General features: G+C 42.4%; 1 protein-coding gene and 3 non-coding genes across 4 annotated transcripts; 3 read left to right on the top strand and 1 right to left on the bottom strand.

The window, feature by feature from the left end:
- Positions 1 to 4,614: 4,614 nt before the first annotated feature.
- Positions 4,615 to 4,702, top strand: LOC121763162. Its single transcript, XR_006042402.1, has one exon. It is a non-coding gene; the product is annotated as a small nucleolar RNA Z157/R69/R10 (small nucleolar RNA).
- A 54-nt stretch (positions 4,703 to 4,756) lies between these two features.
- Positions 4,757 to 4,844, top strand: LOC121763161. The gene has a single exon (XR_006042401.1). It is a non-coding gene; the product is annotated as a small nucleolar RNA Z157/R69/R10 (small nucleolar RNA).
- Positions 4,845 to 4,898: 54 nt separating this feature from the next.
- On the top strand, positions 4,899 to 4,993 carry LOC121763165. The gene has a single exon (XR_006042406.1). It is a non-coding gene; the product is annotated as a small nucleolar RNA R11/Z151 (small nucleolar RNA).
- A 13,382-nt stretch (positions 4,994 to 18,375) lies between these two features.
- On the bottom strand, positions 18,376 to 21,365 carry LOC121760857. Its single transcript, XM_042156459.1, has 4 exons — positions 19,788 to 21,365; positions 19,279 to 19,659; positions 19,116 to 19,173; positions 18,376 to 19,025 (listed from the first exon to the last, which is right to left on the bottom strand). Exons 1-4 carry the CDS (start codon positions 21,363 to 21,365, stop codon positions 18,376 to 18,378), a joined length of 2,667 nt encoding a protein of 888 aa, XP_042012393.1.
- Between the last annotated feature and the right edge of the window lie 228 nt (positions 21,366 to 21,593).

The following is a 21,593-nucleotide window of genomic DNA, read 5'->3' as shown; positions in this document are numbered from 1 at the left end:
TGTTATAGATGTCAATACGAAGACATTTGCATTTTAACTAATCTGTTGACATGTAAATATAGATATCAACAAAATATATACGTATGTTAACTATATTTAGTTGGCATACAAATGTCTTCGTGTTGACATTTGTAATATATATTGTTGACATAATTATTAGTTATCAATTTAAGAAAATTTTCAACAGACTCCATACACAAGGGCGGATCCATGTAGAAGTAGGATGGGGCAAAAGCCCTCAATAAAAATATTTTTTAAACATTTTGCTTTTATAAATTTTTGAAATTTATCTAAGTTTAATGTAAATTATTGTATAAAAGCCCATACATGTAATCTAAAACACCCAAAAATATAACTTTGGAACAAAATTTAGAAATCACTGCCCCTATCGTTATTTTTTTCTGCGTCCGTCCCTGTCCATACACATATTTATGCATCCCACTAATGAATATCTACAAAGTAATTACAGATGTAATAATAATTTTTTTATCAGTATACTCAATTAATACGTACAACCTTATGACAGCTTCATTTAGTTTATCATTAATTTTATTTACAGACTCCCCAGCTTCATTTAGTTTATCATTAATTTTATTTACCCACTCTCAATTATGATTAGTTTTATTTACCCACATAGTAATCGTATATTATAATACTATATTTTTATTAAATTTATATTTTATATTTATACATTTTTGCCCCTACATCTAAAAAAGTGACTGTGTATTAATTGTGATCTTAAATAAGGATGGCTTAATTATGGAATACATATATGGAAGATATGAGTTAAAATTCAAATATATACCCAAAGAAGTTAGAAAATTAGAGATGTGGGACCCACATTTTGTCCCATACTTTTATAACCTTTTTAACATAATTCACTTTAAAATTTTTGTAATGTGTTTGAATAATAAAAGAGAAATCTATAAGAAAAATTTAATCAATTTCACCTATTTTTCATTTAAAAATAAAATATAATAATTTAAAATATTAATAATTAAATGCTTTAACAATTTTTAAAAAATACTCCCTCTCTTGGTCACGTTCATTTTGGTCTTTCCACTGAAATTAGTAGTATCATTTTTATTTATGAAAATTTGTTTAGATTTTTTTTTCTCCTTCTCTTACATACTTTATTCATTTCTGAAACATTACGTTGAATCTCGATAAAACAATATATAATCACATGTTTTTAACCCGTATATTTATTATTTTATAGCTATAAAGTTAATGTTTTTGCTTATTCTTTCTAAATATTGGTGTTCTTAGCTCAATTCACTATAACATGCAATAAATTAAAACGCTTATTCTTTCTAAATATTAGTGTTCTTAGCTCAATTCAATGTAACATGCAAAAACTTAAAATTTTGAGATATATACTATATTAATTGAGTATACGGTTTTGATTTAAAAATTTTCACAAATTTGAACTTAATTCTTAATCTTTCAAAATACTCATAATTTCTATGAATTTTTAAATTTTTTTTGTTTTGTATAGTCAAATAACAAAATAATAATAATATGCTCTTAACCCATCGATTTGATATTTTAAGGTTATATAGTTAATACTTTCTCTTTATATTTATAAAATATTACAATTTCTAAAATTTAATTAATTGAGTTTGCAGTTTTGATTTCCAAAATTTTATTTTATTTTTATTTTTAATTTTAATTTTGAAGCTTTACGTCAAACTTTGATAAAAAAAAATCCCACGTTTTTAACTAGTCAATTTAATATTTTAAAGCTATAAAGTTAATATTTCTCTTTTCTTTCTAAAAAATATAAAAATTAGAAAGAAAATCAAACTCATACAAAATCTATTAAGAATAGAATTAAGATATAAAAATAATAATATTAGCTATCTAAAAAAGGAGTGGAGGTGTTGTCGGTTACTCAGATTTGAGCCTAAAATTGTGCAGTACATAAATATGATAGCACTGAGGTACATGATAGGATATGGTGGAATTGAAGGCATAATAGGCAAAATATAAATTGTAGTTATGGCAAAAAAAAATATAAGGGTATTATGGCATGAAGACATTATGTCTCTAAATCACTACCCTTTTAATAATATGCCCATGTCATAATGATAATAAAGGTAGAAATACTAATTTTAAAAAACTTGTTAAATGGGATATAATATTTGTATGTATTAGAAATGAGCCACTCACCCCTTAAAAGGCCTCATAAGGGGGAGGGTTATCCACACTTATATAGATTAGATGGGATCTTCACCAAGTCGATGTGGGACAGAATTTAGAGAATTTAACACGCCCCCTCACGTGTGGGCCGGAAAGGACATCGGTCTTCCATCACGTGGGTAGGCAATGCAAGAGAAACCATCATCGATGTGGGCCGGAAAGGACATCGGTCTTCCACTCGTGAGGTAGATAAGAGATAAAGAGAAAACCATCATCGACTTGGGCCCGCTCTGATACCATATTAGAAATGGGTCACTCACCCCTTAAAAGGCCTTTTAAGGGGTGAGTGGCTCATTTCTAATAGTATGTTTGGAATTCAGTTTGTTAAATCACGTAGTTTGGCGATGCCTCACATTCTCCAATTTAAAATTTTGAATATACATAGAGAAATTATGTTAGGTATCTTATTTTTTTTAGCATTATTTGATGTTTTAAAATTTATAAAATTTTGATTATAATACCTTAAAAATGTTATTAATGGTATTAATGTTTATAAATTACATAAAAATAAAATATCAGTTCATTATATTATTTATTTATTTGAAGTTATAAAGAAAACAAATTGATCAAAATTTGTTTTTAAGTTATAATTTAAATAATTATCGAGGTCAATAGTATTTTTTTGGTAAAATAATCAAACCGGACCGAAAGACTTGGGTCTTGGGCCAATCCCCATATTCTGATCCAACCAATCTAGGAAATTTGTCCCAATAATATTAAACCTTTTTAATGAGATAAAATTCTAAATTCAAATATTTACACTATTTGTAATTTTTTTCTTCAACAGTATAATTCAACGACATGCAACAACCTATTCACAAACCAATAGAACAACTTTCCATCTGCAATATTTATACCACTTGACTACTGGATATATAAGTGTAATAACTTTGCCATCTAACCTTTTTAAACACTGCACTAGTTGGAATAATCTGGAAAGAATAATGTTCAAAATATATAAATATAGGATCCAAGAATTTAATGATTAATAATACTTAATAGGATCAAATTTAATGCTACTACATGTTATTATAAATATAGGCCTATATCAATTGAAGATAATGAAAATTTATATATGCACCAAATTAAACATTATCATTTGCTTATACTCTTGAATGTTGTAATTTTGTTGCATTATGTTATTCCGATTCAATATTATTTTACGTTAAAAACAAGTAAACGTCATAAATAATGGGACAAAATTGAGTAAATGTCCAAAATGATAGGACAAAATCGAGTAACTAACAGTTTTGCAGATTAAACTTTAGAGCATCTCCAACCACACTAAGCTGTTTTAGAGTAATATCACATCATATATGATTTTACTCAAACCATTTACATTAGACTCAAACCTAAAAGAATATTCTCTATATTATGTCTTTCTTATTCACAAAATCTGAAAAAGTTTTTGGTATTGGTTTAGCATAAACCTAAAAATAGGAATTTTTACTCAAAAACTAAAAATGAGATAGGTTTTTGACTACCATTAAGAGGTAATTATCTATCGCATTTTAGGTTTTAGTGTATCATTGAAAATGGTCTTATACAACATCAATATGTCATTAATCGACGGGTAAGTTAAACTTTCACGTTGATATTTCAATCACCTTTTTTTTGGGTATTCTATATCAAAAAATTAAACAATGAATACTAAACAATAATTACGCAAACGGTATGACTTTTTTGAATAAATGTCTCAACGATTAGATAAAATTTTACTACCTTTTATCCTTTGTTATTTCATAGTAATAAATAATTGAGATATTGACACCTAACTTTCAAAAGGTTGGGTTTTTCCCACGAACTTTGAAATTGGTAAATAATATCACGAACTTTACTCTGAGTTTGTTATTTCCCACCAATAAAAAAATTACGGCAAATAATATCATTTTTTTCATAATTTCTCGACAACAACTTCGAAAATTTCAAGATTTTTCAATCTTTGAGAATAGTTTTTCTTATAGCACACCCTCTAAATTTGTTCTTCAATCTATTAATATAGCTGAAATTTTTTCATTTGTGGGAAATAACAAACTCAGGGTAAAGTTCGTGATATTATTTTCCAATTTTAAAGTTCGTGAGAAAAACCAACTTTTTAAAAGTTTCATGATAGTAGGTGACAATATCCCTAAATAATTCAACTTTAGAAAAAATGAAATGAAATGAAATTATAGCATTGGTTCATCGTCCGACAAAATTACTATTTTTATGATCGATTTCCTATTTGGGCCTTAAGCCCAACAGTGAATGAAATAGTAGCCCATAAAAGCCTATATTCAGATTTCAGATACCTAAATACAGCTCCTTCTCTACTCCTTCAGATATCACCAGCAGCTCTCCTCCGCCGCTTCTCAAATTTGTTACTATTAATTTCCGAATTTTTTTTATAGTTTATGAGTTATTTCTGTGAAATTGTATGTGGAGATGAAGCAATCTTTCGTGGATTAGAGTTTCTGATCTTGTATTTGACGAAACAACCCTTGTCTGTCTGAGCGTACACTCCTATCATTTTTCTGGAAAATTAGGTTTTCGAGTACTATTTATTTCTCTGAAATGGTGTGTTGTGATGATGCAATTTTTCGTGGACTAGAGTTCCTGATCTTGCATTTGACGAAACAACCCTTGGCTGTCTGAGCACACTCTTCAAATTTTTTCTTAAGATTCATTTGTTTCTCACATTAGTTTCTCATTCACTGTGGCTTATGATGAAAAATAATTATCTTAGCGGATTTCAGTGAGGTTATGATTTAAATTGTAATCATTGATCTGATTGTTACACACACTGAAGCCTTTCACTCAATTGTTTCACACACCGAATAAATTTGATTGAATAATTTTGTTTGATTTTATTTACACCGCCGTCGGTTCGATGCCACGTCGCCGGTAGCAACGGCCGTGACCGAATGATACGATGTTGATCGTATTAGCAACTCGATCGACGATAGGAAGGCTCGACGAGTGATGGTTGGGCGAATTTTTGATGGTAGTAAATGCGGGTAAAAAATATATAGATCACGACACAAGGAATTACGTGGTTCGATTTACTGAGGTAAATTTACGTCCACGGGAAGAAAGGAGGGCAAGATTGTATTGCTTGATCTGGTTTACAGCTTACAAATACAGACTTGCTATATGATATTTGATGTTTAGAGAGCTTCTTCCCTTTTTTAGTCTATCTGATCTAAGTTCTATTTATACATTGAACTAAGATCGTGGCTTGCATCACCACTAACTAGGTCGTGGCTTACATCACCACTAACTAGGTTGTGGATGTCGTGGAGGTCATGAGATCCTGCATGGGTCCACTATCTCTTTGTTTGGTCCGCTATCCTGCATGAGATCCTGCATGAGTTGACACCACTAAATAGATCGTGTAGTGGAGGTCGTGGAGGTTCTGCATGAGTCCACTATCTCCCAGTTCGGTCGAATACTGAGACCGAACTGCTGAACTATTGCCGAGCAGCTTTTGCCGATCTGAGAGTAGAGCTTGATTGGTCGGCTTTTACCGAGCTGTAGGCTGGGGCCGAACTCTTTGGTAATGCCGAACTGATACTCTTCCTTGGGCTTTGGGCTGATGGGCCGTCACTGCTATTGGGCTTGTTTAGTACGTACCCCATCACTACCCCCCGAAAAGCGAAGTGAATCACTTCGGCGAAGCGAGTCACTTCGGCATTCTGGATAAAGGTACGGGGGAGGCTGACGTTAGGGGACGTGCCTTGCGCGTGACTGCATTAAATGCGACAGTAAAATCCGGCCGTTGAATCCTGAAAAGGTGGGATTCGAAACGGTGCGATGATTTTGAAATCTTCTCCGAATCTGATAAATACGTCCTTTCTTCATCATTTGAACACTTTTGCTATTGCTTCTTCTGCATTCTCTTTCTTTTGCGTAAAAATTTCCTTCCGCTTTCAAGAATTTCTTCAGAATTTCTTCAGACTTTCAAAGAGTAAGAACTATGTCTTCTTCTTCTTCTTCTTCTGAGTCAGGTAGCGGTAGGAAAGGGGATAAGGGGTCTTCTATCCGGAAAGAATCCGGGGAGAAGACCGTAGAGTATTTTCACAGCATCTTGAGTAAGGATACTGTGATATCCCTACACGAAAAATATTTTTTTCCTGGGGGGAAGGTTGCGATTCCCGACAACCTTCATAGGGCTGACTCGCCGCCGGAGGGTTACGCCACCGTTTACGAAGCCTGCTTAGAATGCGGGCTTCGTTTCCCTCTTCCCCCACCTTTTGTAGAGCTTCTTGATTTTTTCCAACTCCCTTTAGGTCAGGTGACTCCGAATTCTTGGAGGCACTTATCGGCCTTTGCTGCCGAACTGCGTAGGCTAGATAAGGATCTGTCTCTGAGGGCAATCCTTAATTTCTTCCAGTTTAAGAGGAAGGGATCTTGGTTTTACCTGATCCCTTTACAGCCCTTTAGAGCCTTTTGTAAAACCAAATGGCCGAAATGGCAAAATCGTTTCTTTTTTTATAATAGGACAGCGGCTCCGGGCTTTCCCTGGAGAGGGCCGAAGTCTGTGATTCCTCATCCTCGGTTAGAACCGTTGGACGAGCTCGAGGGCGAGCTCAATAAGATTCCTATGATTAGGAAGCAGTACCTGGAGTCTGAGCTCGTCAAGGGCGACTTCGTGTTCGACTCCTCATCTTCGGACGAAGAGACTGAGGGTGAGGATTTCTTTTTTATGCATTACTGCCTTGACGACGAAAACTAACCTTGTTTTCTTGCTTTTTGGCAGTGAACTTGCTAAACAAGCTCGGTCGCAAATCCTCCGAATCTAAGGAACCGGAGAGGCCGAAAACCACCAGCTCGGCGTCTGATGCCGAGAAGAATCCGAAGAGGCAAAAGACCTCTTCGGATCCAAAGAAGCCGGAGTCGACTTCGGCAAGGGGGAAGGGGAGGATTCAGAAATCCCCAAGAGCGCCAGAGAAAGACGTGGTCTTGGCGCCTCCTTCGGAACATATCTGTGAGCCCTTTTTATGGCCCACGGACTTCGCCGAGGTGAATTCTCTTCTTGATTTTCTGGCCTTGCTTTTTTCCCGTATTTTTGTGGCCCCTCGGTTGACTTTTTCCTTTTTCCATTTTCAGAGGAACGATATGCTCTCCAAGCTCGTCGCCGTTGAACTCTCCAAAGCGTCCAACGATTATGCTGAGATGCAGAGGAAGTTGGCGGCTGCTCGTCACCAGGCCGAACAGGCTAAAGCAGACTTTGAGAAGGCCAGAGCTGCTAGGATCTCGGCCCAGGATGAAGCCCAGTTTGCCAAAAACCAGCTCGTCATCCAGCGAGAGCAGACGAAACGGAGGGATGCTGCCGCCGTGGTTGCCCAAGGGGAGGTTCTCCGTGCTTTCGCGGAGAAACTCTTTCTGAGCAATCAATTTTCGGCCTTTGTCGGTGATCTGCTGAAACTGATGACCGATAATGCCGAGCAGGGGCCCGAAGTCGTCCTGCCGCTGTACGGCCGAGAGATAGCAGCTCGTCTCCAGAGTCTGCCGCTCCTTGAGGAGCTTGCTTCGTCCTCGGTCCTGCTTTCTGCTGACCGAGTTCGTAGTTGCCGAGCTGACCGGGACGAGAATATGGAGGCTATCTTTGCCTCCTTAGGGCCAGTTTCACCCGCTCCAATTTTCCACGGAGAGGGTGAGACCGAGCAGCTTGATCAGCAGACCGGAGACAGGCAGGCCGAGCAAGAGGTGCTGCTGATCGGTGATGGGGGCACCGAGCAGGCTGGGGGGAGCAGGGAGGCCGAGGCTGAAGCTGAGGCAGACAAGGAGAAGGAAGCTGAACCTCACCGAGGAGCCGGAGACGAAGCTGGCGGAGTATGATTTCGTCTCCCTTCTCTTAGTTTAGTTTCTTCCTTCTTGTAAAATGGCCTTGAAGCCCTCCTTGTGTAAAAAATTTTTTTCTTATGAATGAAAAAATTCTTCTTTCTACTCTTTTACTCCTGTTGTGGTTTACTACCTGCTCAGTAAAATGAAATGCCGAACTGACATAGCCGCTTTGTATTCTTAACTCTTAAGGAGCTGGAGGTACTTCACTGGAAGCGGCTGTACTCTTCCGCTTTAGACGAAGCTGAGAAAAAAGCCATAGTTGACCAGATGAAGAATGACGAACTCTTGGCTTGTTTAGTGAAGCTGGAGGCCGACAATAAGGACTTAGAGTCCGAAAAGAAAGATCTGGAGGCCGAACTGAATACTGCCGTCGCTGAGAGGACTGCGTATGAGGATTTCATCAGCAGGCGGGGAATGACCATCTCTGAAGTTCAGGAACGAGTTGACGAACTGTGGGAGGAATATCACGTACTCCGGAGGAACAATGCGCTGAAGAGCTCGGCTTGCCAACAAGTCGTGAAATCATTGCGGCGCTGGGCTTCTCGGTACGACATCATTCTTTCCCGGCGTCCCTCAATCGAGAGATTCCTTAGGCATTTCCCGCCAACAGATGGTCGCACTCCAGCTCGAACCTCTGATTCACTTGCTCAAAACCCTACTCCAAGTCAGCAACGAACTCAGGAGCAACCGGAAACGTCAAGACGAGAACGGACTCAGGAGCAACCGGAAACGTCGAGACAAGGACGGACTGAAGTTCGTAGAGGAGCTGTGATTATGAGTGAGCAAGATCAACAAATGCTTCGTGAAGAGACTCTTCGCCGCCGAGGTGCCAGAACTTCCCGGACTCAAGGAAGAGGCGGTAGGTCGATCAGAGCATCTCGTCGACCTGCTTATTCTTCAGCTGCCCGGAACGCCCGAACTCGGCTTCACGAGGATTTTTTGAATAGGTGGCTCAACTTTAGCAACCGTGGACAGTAGAATAGTCCTTTGTAATAGCGTAACGCCTTCTCGTAGGGCAGCGGAGTTGTATGCCGAACAAGTTTTAATAAATGAAATCTTTATTTCGCTTCTATCACTGCGTATTTACAGCTCAGCGAAAAAATTTCATCGTGCTCGTCCTCGGTCTTATGAAGTAAACTTCTTTGACCGGACTCGTCCTTGGTCTTATGAAGTAAGCTTCTTTGACCGGACTCGTCTTTGGTCTTATGAAGTAAACTTCTTTGACCGGACTTGGTCCTCGGTCTTATGAAATAAACTTCTTTGACCGAACTCGTCTTTGGTCTTATGAAGTAAACTTCTTTGACCGGACTTGGTCCTCGGTCTTATGAAATAAACTTCTTTGACCGGACTCGTCTTTGGTCTTATGAAGTAAACTTCTTTGACCGGACTTGGTCCTCGGTCTTATGAAATAAACTTCTTTGACCGGACTCGTCTTTGGTCTTATGAAGTAAACTTCTTTGACCGGACTAAGCTTGTGTCCTAATTTGGCGAGTTTTATCGCTCGGATCGGACTTTCCCTTGTCCTAATTTGGGGATCGGACTTTCCCTTGTCCTAATTCGGCGAGTTTTATCGCGTGGATCGGACTTTCCCTTTGTTGCAGTTCGTTTCAGAGAACTGCTTGTTTCTTAAGCTGAATTGTGGTCTTGTATCCTCCTTAGAAGCTTGGACTCACAATCGTTGGCTTATACATGTTCTAAAAAGGGGATCAGCCTTCGAAGAACAAGATACCTCAGTAACATTTGTAAGAGACGACACGCACATAGACAGACAAAAACGCACATAGACAAATAAAAAGACGAAAAACAAGTAAAAAACAAAGAAAGCACATACCCCTAGGACCGAACCAGACACAAGACTGACTGACCGGACTGTCTCTTACAAATGGAACTTCTTGAGGTTGGAAATGTGCCATGTTCGGGGTACTTGTTCTCCTGACACGTGAGTCAATTTGTAAGACCCTTTGCCGAGGACTTCTGACACCCGATATGGACCTTCCCATGTGGGTTCGAGTTTGCCCAGCTTTTCTGCTCGGCTTACTTCGTTGTTTCTCAAGACGAGATCTCCCACTTGAAATTGCAGCTTTTTCACCCTTTGGTTATAATACCGGGCTACTTGCTCCTTGTACTTGGCTGCTTTTATGCAGGCCAATTCTCTTCTTTCTTCGGCCAGATCTAGTTCAGCTCTCAGTCCGTCATCATTCATTTCTGAGGAGAAGTTTAGAGTTCGGGGACTGGGTACGCCGATCTCAACCGGAATCACGGCTTCAGTGCCGTACACCAGACTGTACGGAGTTTCACCGTTGGAGGTTTTGGGTGTAGTTCGGTAGGACCATAGGACTTGAGGGAGATTTTCTACCCATTGTCCTTTGGCTTGTTCCAACCGAGCTTTTATCCCTTTCACTAAGATACGGTTTGTTACCTCCGTTTGTCCGTTTGCTTGTGGGTGGGAGACCGAAGTGAACCGCTGTTGAATATTCAGCTCTTGGCACCAATTCTTGAATGTCTTGTCGGTGAACTGAGTCCCATTATCCGAAATGAGGATGTGGGGTATGCCAAATCGGCACACTATGTTCTTCCAGACGAAATCCAATGCCTTCGAGCTCGTTATCGTAGCTAATGGTTCAGCCTCCACCCACTTCGTGAAGTAATCCACGGCAACGATAAGGAATTTCATTTGCCGAGGAGCTTGTGGTAGTGGTCCTACTATGTCTATGCCCCATTGCATAAAAGGCCAAGGGCTTTGCATAGCACATAGATCGGTCTGCGGCATCCTTGGGATATTTGCATGGATTTGGCACTTCGTACATGTCTTGACGAGCTGCACTGCTTCTTGTACCAAAGTTGGCCAATAATATCCCCATCTCAGAACTTTTTTAGCTAAAGCTCTAGCTCCGATGTGGCTACCGCAAGATCCTTCATGAACTTCTCTAAGGATGTAGTCCGTCTCTTCTGGTCCTACACATCGCAATAACGGTTGAAGGTAGGACTTTCTGTATAGGACTCCTTCATGAAGTTCATACCGAAGTGCTCGGCATGTGATTTTCCGAGCTTCTCTCTTATCTTCGGGCAGTTGTCCTTGATCTAGATACTGTAAGATCGGCGTCATCCAGTTCGGCGAGCTGGTTACTGAATGTACCTCAGCTTCATCAATGCTTCGGTGTAGTAATTCCTCCACCTTTGAGCTCGGATATGAGGCCAACTTACTTAAAGTATCTGCTCGGCTGTTTTCCGCTCTGGGAATGCGGATTATCCGAAAATAAGAGAAACTTCGGCTAATGCTTTGCGCTTTGTCCAAGTATTTTTTCATCCTCTCATCTCGGGCTTCACTTGTACCCAGCATGTGATTCACTATGACTTGTGAATCACAATGGATTTTGAGAGATTTGACAAATAGACTTTGCGCTAAGTGAAGTCCGGCAAGGAGGGCTTCGTATTCGGCTTCGTTATTAGTAGTTGGGAATAAGAACCGAAGTGAATAAGTTACCTCGTGTCCGTCGGGAGCGATAAGTAGAATACCAGCTCCACTTCCCGTTTTATTCGAAGCTCCATCTACGAATCCGCTCCAGCAATCCGGCGGCTCTACTTCGGATTCCAGGGGCTGTGCTAGTTCGGTATTGGCAGAATTTTTCTGTTCGGCAATGACAGGGATTACTTGATCGAACTTTGCCTCTGTAAGAAAATCTGCCAAGGCTTGTCCCTTGATGGCTTTCCGAGGTAGGTATTCGATTGAGTGTTCTCCCAACTCTATGGCCCATTTGGCGATTCTGCCTGATGCTTCTGGCTTGGTCAAAACTTGCCGAAGTGGCAGATCGGTTAAGACGCATACCTTGTGAGCATAGAAGTATGGCCGCAGTCTCCTTGCTGCATTTACTAACGCCAGAGCAATTTTTTCCAGAGGTTGATACCTTGTTTCTGGACCTCTTAATGCTCGGCTTGTAAAGTAGATGGGAAGCTGCTTTAGGCCTTCTTCTCGTACAAGCACTGCGCTAATGGTTTGATCTGATGCCGCTAAGTATAAGAATATCACTTCGGCATCTGTTGGAGCAGAGAGAATTGGAAGCTTGGCTAAATAACTTTTGAGCTCGTCAAAAGCCTTTTTCTGCTCGGCTCCCCACTCAAACTTTGGTGCCTTTTTCAACACTTTGAAGAACGGCAGTTGCTTTTCGGCTGCTTGGGAAAGGAATCTATTCAGTGCGGCTAGACATCCAGTTAGCCTTTGCACATCATGTATGGACTTCGGCATCGCCATGTTCTGAACAACTTGAACTTTTGAGGGATTTGCCTTGAGTCCGTCCTTTGAAACCCAACAACCCAGAAACTTTCCCGAATCTACCAAAAAGGTACATTTTTGGGGATTGAGTTTGAGGTTGGCTTTTTTGAGCACGTCGAGGGTGGATTTGAGGTTGTCTTCGTACTCCGAAGTGCTTCTGCTTTTGACGACTATGTCGTCAACATACACTTCAACCTCTTTTCCGATCAAATGCCGAAAAAGCTTATCTACCATCCTTTGATATGTGGCTCCGGCATTCTTTAAACCGAATGGCATCTTTTTATAAGCAAAGATGCCGAAGTCAGTAATGAAAGCCGTTTTTGAAGCATCATTCTCATCCATTAAAACTTGGTGGTAGCCTTTGTATAAATCAAGAAAACAGAAAATTTCGAAGCCGATCAAAGCTTCTACTTTTTTATCTATGTTCGGAAGGGGATAGCAATCTTTAGGACAGTGCTTGTTTAGATCGGTAAAATCTATGCACATCCGCCATCCTCCTTCTTTTTTCTTGATCATCACAGGATTGGCCACCCAAGAAGGATATTTCACCTCGAATAATACATCCGCTTTCAATAATTGGCGGACTTCGTCATGGATGACTTGATTTCTTTCTGCCGCAAAGAGTCTTTGCTTCTGTTTTATAGGCCGGACTGAAGGATCAATATTTAACCGATGAGTGATTACCTCAGGGGGCACTCCGGTCATGTCCAACGGAGACCATGCAAAGACATCTTTGTACTCCTTGAGGAGCTGGATGGTCTTTTCCCGGAGTAGAGGCGTTCCCGCGAAACCGATCTTGACCGTTCTGGAGGGATCATCTTCGTATAACTGAACGGTCATTGAGTTCGACTCTGGTGTGACTTCGGTCATTTCGCTTGCCTCTGACTCCGGCTGCTGTGATTGCTATGCTTGATGATGCCGATCTGATTGCTCGGCACTTTTAAGCGCAATCTGCAGACACTCTTTTGCTCTCTTTTGATCACCTCGCATGACCGCTATCCCACCTTTAGTGGGAATCTTGATGGTGAGGTGATAAGTAGAGCAAACGGCCCGAACTGCGTTGAGCCAGTCTCTTCCCAAGATGATGTTGTACGGGGACCGAGCTTTTACCACAAAGAACTCGATCATCGTACTGGAGCTTGTAGGCGCTTTTCCCACCGTGATCGGAAGGCTGATAATACCTTCAGGGCGGGTGTCCTCCTGGGCGAAACTTTTCAGAGGAAGTGGAGCCGGACTGAGCCGAGCTGGATCCACTTCTAGTTTATCGAAACATTCTTTAAAAAGAATGCTGACTGACGCTCCGGTATCCACAAACACTCTGTGGATCAGTTTGTTTGCCACTCCGGCTTGGATGACAATAGCGTCTTGATGAGGAGAGATGGCCGGGACGGGATCTGCATCTGAAAATGTAATCACTTCGTCCTGCTTCAGCCTTTTATGCGTTGGCTCCTCTCGATTGAAGCCTCTGCGCTCTGACTTCAGGGACGATTTAGTCTTCCCGGCAGGGAGAGCATCAATAGTCAGGATTACTCCATCATATTGCAGCTCGTCATCGTCTTCGGGGTCCTGTTGCTTTTTCAGATCCTGAGGAGCGCAGTTTGCACCTCTCTGCTTTTTGTTCTTTTTCGGCTGCTTGCTTTGGTATTTTTTTAACGTCCCTGCTTTCACAAGAGCATCAATACCTGCAGCCAAATGTCGGCACTCCTCGGTATCGTGACCGTGGTCTTGATGGAAGGAGCAATATTGATCCTGAGGTCGACGCGCGGCCGATTTCGTCATCCGCTTTGGTTTTTCGAACATATCGGAATGCAGTTCGAAAATTTCCGCTCTCGACTTGTTCAATGGTACGAACTGAGCGGGCGACTTCTCAGGATTGAGACGTGGCCCCAATCGGTCTTGCACCGGAATCCTTTGAATCCTTTCAAAAGGAGTTCGGCGAGGATGTCCCTGATCGCCAAAAGGAGTTCGGCGAGGATGTCCCTGATCGCTATGATCGGGCTTCCTCCTGTCTCCTCGGGATGAGCTGTCTAAAGACCGTTTGCGACGGTCTGCCTCATCGGCACAGGAGAACTGGTCCGCAATGTCCCACATCTCTTGAGCTGTTTGCGGACTGCATTCCACGAGCTTTCTGTAGAGAGCTCCGGGCAGGATTCCATTTTGGAATGCCGAAATGACAAGTAGATCATTGAGATCATCTACTTGTAGGCATTCCTTGTGGAATCTCGTCATAAAGTCGCTGATCTTTTCGTCGCGACCTTGACGTATAGAAAGCAGCTGAGCCGAAGTGATTCGGGCTTCCGCTTTCTGAAAGAACCTCCTGTGGAAAGCATCCATTAGATCTCGGTAAGATCTAATGCTGCCTTGGGGGAGGCTATCGAACCACCTTCTTGCGTTCCCGATAAGCAGCTCGGGAAACAGCTTGCACATATGGACCTCATTGAGACCCTGGTTCGCCATGTTATACTGATAGCGTCCCAGGAAGTCATGAGGATTCACTAACCCGTCATAAGTCATCGACGGAGTTCGGTAGTTCTGTGGCAAGGGAGTTCGGGTGATATCGTCCGAAAACGGAGTCTTCAATGCTCCGTACATGGCGAACCCGACATCTCTTCGGTATGGAGGAGATGGAGTTCTCCTGTGATTCCGGTACCGAGGAGGAACAGGAACATGTCGGGGTTGAGGATTCTTTTTCCTGGAAGACACGGCACTACTGCGGTAGTGACTTTCATGTCTGGATGAGGAGGGAGAATCCACCGTTTTCGTCTCCGGCTTTTGGCCCTTTTGCAGGAAAATTAAGAACTCTTCCTGCTTCTCGGCCAAAAACAACTTGACAGCCTCGTTCAAATCGGGCTGCTGGGAAGACTCGGTGCGATGAGTCTTTGAGCGGCTTGTTCCTTCTCCGTGAGAACTGGAAGTAGATTTCTCCCGAGGCTGTTTTCCAGACCTGTGGGCTGGACTAGCTTCCTCATGGTTATCACGAACGGTATTATGGGTGTTACGTGATCTGGTATGCATTTTTTTTTTTTTTTTTTGGGGGTGGAAAAAGGGTCAAAAGTTCGCTTTATCACAAATTTGGTTCTCTGTTTCCCACAGACGGCGCCAGTGATGGTTGGGCGAATTTTTGATGGTAGTAAATGCGGGTAAAAAATATATAGATCACGACACAAGGAATTATGTGGTTCGATTTACTGAGGTAAATCTACGTCCACGGGAAGAAAGGAGGGCAAGATTGTATTGCTTGATCTGGTTTACAGCTTACAAATACAGACTTGCTATATGATATTTGATGTTTAGAGAGCTTCTTCCCTTTTTTAGTCTATCTGATCTAAGTTCTATTTATACATTGAACTAAGATCGTGGCTTGCATCACCACTAACTAGGTCGTGGCTTACATCACCACTAACTAGGTTGTGGATGTCGTGGAGGTCATGAGATCCTGCATGGGTCCACTATCTCTTTGTTTGGTCCGCTATCCTGCATGAGATCCTGCATGAGTTGACACCACTAAATAGATCGTGTAGTGGAGGTCGTGGAGGTTCTGCATGAGTCCACTATCTCCCAGTTCGGTCGAATACTGAGACCGAACTGCTGAACTATTGCCGAGCAGCTTTTGCCGATCTGAGAGTAGAGCTTGATTGGTCGGCTTTTACCGAGCTGTAGGCTGGGGCCGAACTCTTTGGTAATGCCGAACTGATACTCTTCCTTGGGCTTTGGGCTGATAGGCCGTCACTGCTATTGGGCTTGTTTAGTACGTACCCCATCAACGAGCGAGTACAATCTGCGTGCGGAGATCTGCTCTGGCAAGCAGCTGATATGTAATTGATTTAAAAGAGAGAAGACAGCAAATTTGGAGTAAACTTATCATTCATTTCCGGATACGTTGACAAGTTCTCCTTTTTATATCTAGGACCCTAGGGCGGTTCGACCTCCTATCTCTCGGGAAAGAACCACTAAGAAAACCCGAGATAGAGCTTATAATTATGCTCGACTCCTTACACTATTACATTATATGAAATAACCAAAATAACTAAGAAACTAACAATCAACATAATCTTTAAAATAAAAAAAAAACATAATCTTTGAAATGGGTTGGGGTCTTCTTATGCGCCGAGACGAAACCTCCAATGTTGGGGCAGTGAGAGCTTCATCCCTGCAGTCTTCATCATTTGTATCCCTGCCTGTGTCTGCTGGACTGAAGTAGAGGGGTTCGTACCATCTTCCCCTGATAGAAGTGTCCTTGTCTCCAAGGACAATAGAAGGAAAACGACGGGCGAAGGAGTTGAGAGGTTCCAAGTTGGAGAGCTGTCACTTGAATCAGACCACTGGAACAGACCTTGTTCCACCGGTTTGCCGTCTTGCATTACCACACGACGTTCCAGTAAGCTAAGCGGCTCAGCAACTGGTCGAGACATGAAGAATTCCTCTGGGAGTGGAACTTCAGGGGGCATGACAGATCCTGCAATAAAAGGTCGCAAAAGACTAACATGAAAGACATCGTGCACACGACATTCCTTCGGTAATGCTAAGCGATAGGCGACGGGTCCTATACGCTCAGTGATCGTAAAAGGGCCGTAGAAACGGCAAGCCAATTTTGCAGACTGTGGTTGGGCTATGGAGTGTTGACGATATTGTTGAAGTTTGAGAAGAACCAAGTCGCCAATTGAAAATTGAACATCCCGGCGGTGCTTGTTTGCTGTGTCTCGCATCTGTTGTTGAGCCCTCTGTAAATTCGATCTCAATTTAACCAGTAATGCACCTCTTTGGCGGATAAGATCTGCTACTGCCGGGGGAGTAGTATGAGAAGGAGGTGTGGCGACCAATAAGGGTGGCTCTCTGCCATATAGAGCATGGAACGGAGAAGTGCCGAGGCCCGAATGATGAAAGCAATTGAGTGCAAGTTCCGCCCAAGGCAGGAAATTCGTCCATCTTGAAGGCTTATCCGCAACGAAAGCACGCAAATATTGCTCAAGGATGATACGCGATCGCAAAATGCAACTTAGTACCACTTAAACGGAGCATATGTTCCCACGTCGCACTTAGAAAAATGGGATCCCTATCCGACACAAGAGTTTTAGGGAAACCGTGATGTTTAACCACTGTTTCAATAAATAGTCGGGCTACCCTCAAGGCATCAAATTTCATCGGTAATGCAGCGAAGTGTGCATACTTGGATAGTTGGTCGACAACAACCATTATAACTGTGTATCCTCTGGATGGTGGCAGACCCGTGATAAAGTCCATGGAAACGTCATCCCAAACCTGTGATGGAATAGGCAGAGGTTGGAGCAAGCCTGCAGGACGTTGAGTAGAATACTTTATCGTTTGACAGTCAACACACGAATCAACAAACTGTCAAACTTCCTTGCGCATTTTAGGCCAAAAGAACCCCTCGAAAGGCGGCGAAATGTACGGTCTACCCCGGGATGGCCAGCGGCAGGGGTACTGTGATGTTCAAACAGCAACCGAGCGCGACTAGGTGAAGCAGGATCAACGTAAACTCTATGTTTATAATGTAGTAAGCCATCAGAGTAAGATAGGTGAGAAGGAGCAGTACCCATTCTCAACAGCAGTTCGAATATCTGTGAGGTAAACCGAAGATGCAGTTTCTGTTCGCAAGGTAGAAAGCAGATCAGGCACAGGTTGTGCTGCCAGAGTCAGCAAGGCAGTGGTCGGTTCAGCGTCTGGATCCCGACGCGAGAGGGCATCAGCAACCCGATTCGAAGTACCAGTCTTATACTCTATCTGAAATTTGTAGCCCATTAACTTCCGCACATAAAGATGTTGATCCGGCGTTTGGATAACTTGTTGCAGCAGATCCTTAAGACTCTTTTGATCACTGCGAATAACAAACTCACGACCCAATAAATATTGTCTCCACTTTTGAACCGCTTCGACAATTGCATAGAGTTCTTTGTGATAAGTGGATGCAATACGACGCCGTGGACCCAACTTCTTGCTGAAATAAGACAAAGGATGGCCATCTTGCAACAAGACCGCACCAATACCAAAATCTGAAGCGTCGGCTTCTATATAAAATGTTCGCTCAAAATTCGGCAGATGAAGGACTGGGGCTGATGTCATCGCAGACTTAAGAGCTTCAAAACTGTCATTTGCCTGAGAGACCAAACGAACGAATCCTTTTTGAGCAAGTCAGTGAGAGGGGCTGCAATTATGGCATAATGAGCCACGAAACGACGGTAGTAGCCCGTCAAACCCAAGAATCCACACAATTGTTTAACTGTGGTAGGTGTCTGCCATGCCACCATTGCTTCAATCTTTGCAGGATCAGCTTTAAGACGCCCATCTGTGATCAGGTGACCTAAGTAATCCACTGTGGAACTGCAGAAAATACACTTAGATAGCTTCACAAAGAAAATATTAGCCGCCAGAGTTGATAGAACTTGCTCCAAGTGGGTACAATTAGTTTCCAAAGTAGGACTGTAAACCAGAATATCATCAAAAAATACAATAACTGATTTACGGAGCAATGGTCTAAAAATTGAATTCATAGCCGCCTGAAAAGTCGAGGGAGCATTCGTCAAGCCGAAAGGCATAACAAGAAACTCGAAATGACCATCATGAGTTCGAAAAGCAGTCTTGAAAATATCTTCACTGTGCATTCGAATCTGATGGTTTCCTGATCGCAAGTCTAATTTTGTAAAAAACTTTGCTGCACCCAATTCATCAAATAATTCATCTGCCGTGGGAATAGGAAAGTGGTCCGGAACTGTTGCTCGATTCAATGCTCGATAATCGATGCAAAATCAAAAAGAGCCATCCTTTTTGCGAACCAATAAGACCGGCGATGAGAAGAGACTTTGACTTGGTTGAATAATTCCTTGTTCAAGCATTGCTGAAACTTGTTTCTCAATCTCCTGTTTTTGAAAATATGGATACCGGTATGGTCTAACATTGATGGGTTTAGAATCAGGAAATAAATGAATTCGATGATCAAAATGCCGAGGAGGATGCATACCAACCGGAAGCTGAAAAACAACGCTGAATGCCGACAAAATCTGACGAATTGTAGGAGGCAAATCTGATGGAAATTCCTGTTGTGGTTGTGAAGAATTTGTAGCTGACTCTACTGGATACTCAAAAATTTCAAATAAGTCCAGCTCCTCACCAATAGTCATCAGAGTAGTCAAAGCATTTTGTGAAATAGGCCGAGGCGGTGTAGAGAGACCCTGCAGCACCACCAATGTATCATCTCCGAAAAATTCCATTGTTCGTGCCAAATAATCATGAGTAACACGACCCAAAGATTCCAACCACTTCATGCCCAAACTAATGTCCGGTCCATGGAAAGGCAAAATATGCAAATCAATGTGAAAGCTATTGCCCTGGAGATCGATCTCCGTCTGCTTGCAGACATGAGAGCAAGTTAGAGATTCACCATTACCAACATAAACATGAAATGGTGAAATATTAGTCAGAGAAAGACTTAGCTTCTCGGCAACACATGGGTGTAGGAAGTCATGTGAACTACCAGTGTCAACAAGGATAGTGACCTCTGTACTGTAAATTGTACCCTGCATATGAATCGATTTGGATGATACACGCCCGCCACCGTATTTAAGTGGGACAAATCAACAGTAATAACATTGAGCTCAGGCAAATCATTGTCTGGTCCGGTCTCCTCTGTGTCATCCGGATCGTCTTCCATGTATGCCAAAAAAATTTGTTTGCAAACATGACCGGAGGCCCATTTTTCCTCACAATACCAACATAAGCCCCGACGTGATAGTTCGGATTTCTCAGAAGAAGATAAACGTACGACCGGCAATTTGGCTAGCTCACTCCCACGAAAACGTCCACCTGATGGACGAACCGACTGATTTGAGGATGGCGCTGAATTAGGAGGGACGAAGGAGCGGTTATACGGATTCCTGGTGTCACGAGATAACCAGGGGTGTCTAGTTGAAGATGCAGTCGTCAGCTGGTCAGATCGACAAGCCGATAATTCCTTGGCTAAGGTGAAAGCCGCTGCTAGAGAGTTAGGGCGATGCAATTTGACCTCACGCTGGAGTGGCTGCTTGAGACCGGCTATATAAATCGGTAAGAGTATATGATCTGGAACCCCGGAGAGTTTATTTTGCAGTCGTTCGAACTCCAACTGATAATCCGAGACAGAACCCATCTGGCATAACTTTGCAATCAACCCGATATAACTCTCGTAACAGTCTGGATCAAATCTATACCGAACCTCATTTAAGAAATCTTGCCAAGTTACATAATCGTTGTTGGAACAGTAATGCTTAATCCATTCCGGCGCCGGTGGGTCAAATAAATGCACCACATAGTGTAGGCGATTGGAATCGGGCATCATCATGTGATCAAAGTAGTATTGGATTTTAAAAATCCAATTAGCCGCATCTGACCCATCAAAACGAGGTGGATCCGAACGAACACCTCGATGTTGATCATGAGGAGGATGACCGCGAAATTGGCGATCGTTCGATGGGTACCAACAACATGTCGGTCGAGGACCGGGTGAAGGAGAATAAATCTGACGATCCATGGGCAAGTACATATTGTGTTGCTGAGGTAAATACTGAGATTGCTGAAAATTCCCCATATTAGAACGAGAGGGATCTCCTGGATCAGTTGCAAACCAAGGTGGAATCATGGAAGAAGATGGCGGTTGTTGAGGCATAGGCGGTTGTGGCTGGCGGTTATTAGGAATAACCTCTGGAAAGTGGAAATTTGGTTGGTTGAGGGCGTTCTGAAACGGTTGGGGTAGTGGAATATGTGTATAAACTGCCGTCTGGGACGGTTGTGGGGGCGGTGGAGTGCCGCGAATCGCCGGAATAGGCAAAGCATAAGGCGGGTCATGATCCAAACGCGGTAGGTTCCTATGATCAGCTAGCCGGCTATCAGTGGCAGTCAAGCGAGATTCCAATTTGGCAATCGTGGATATAATCCAATCCAACTGAACGGGCGGAACTCCTCCCAGGCTGGGAATTGCCAAAGTTGGACCTTCGTGGTCTTGTCGGAGGTCTGCAGACGACGATCGCTCAGCATGTTCTTGATTAGGAATGGGGATGTTGTTCGGATATGTGGCCATGAGAACGTCAATGAAAGCACCAGATGATACGATGTTGATCGTATCAGCAACTCAATCGACGATAGGAAGGCTCGACGAGCGAGTACAATCTGCGTGCGGAGATCTGCTCCGGCAAGCGGCTGATATGTAATTGATTTAAAAGAGAGAAGACAACAAATTTGGAGTAAACTTATCATTCATTTCCGGATACGTTGACAAGTTCTCCTTTTTATATCTAGGACCCTAGGG

The sequence above is a fragment of the Salvia splendens genome, chromosome 13 (assembly GCF_004379255.2).
Source record: "Salvia splendens isolate huo1 chromosome 13, SspV2, whole genome shotgun sequence".
Classification (NCBI taxonomy): domain Eukaryota; kingdom Viridiplantae; phylum Streptophyta; class Magnoliopsida; order Lamiales; family Lamiaceae; genus Salvia; species Salvia splendens.
Note: the sequence above shows the minus strand (reverse complement) of the source record. Positions and strands in the feature narration are given on the sequence as shown.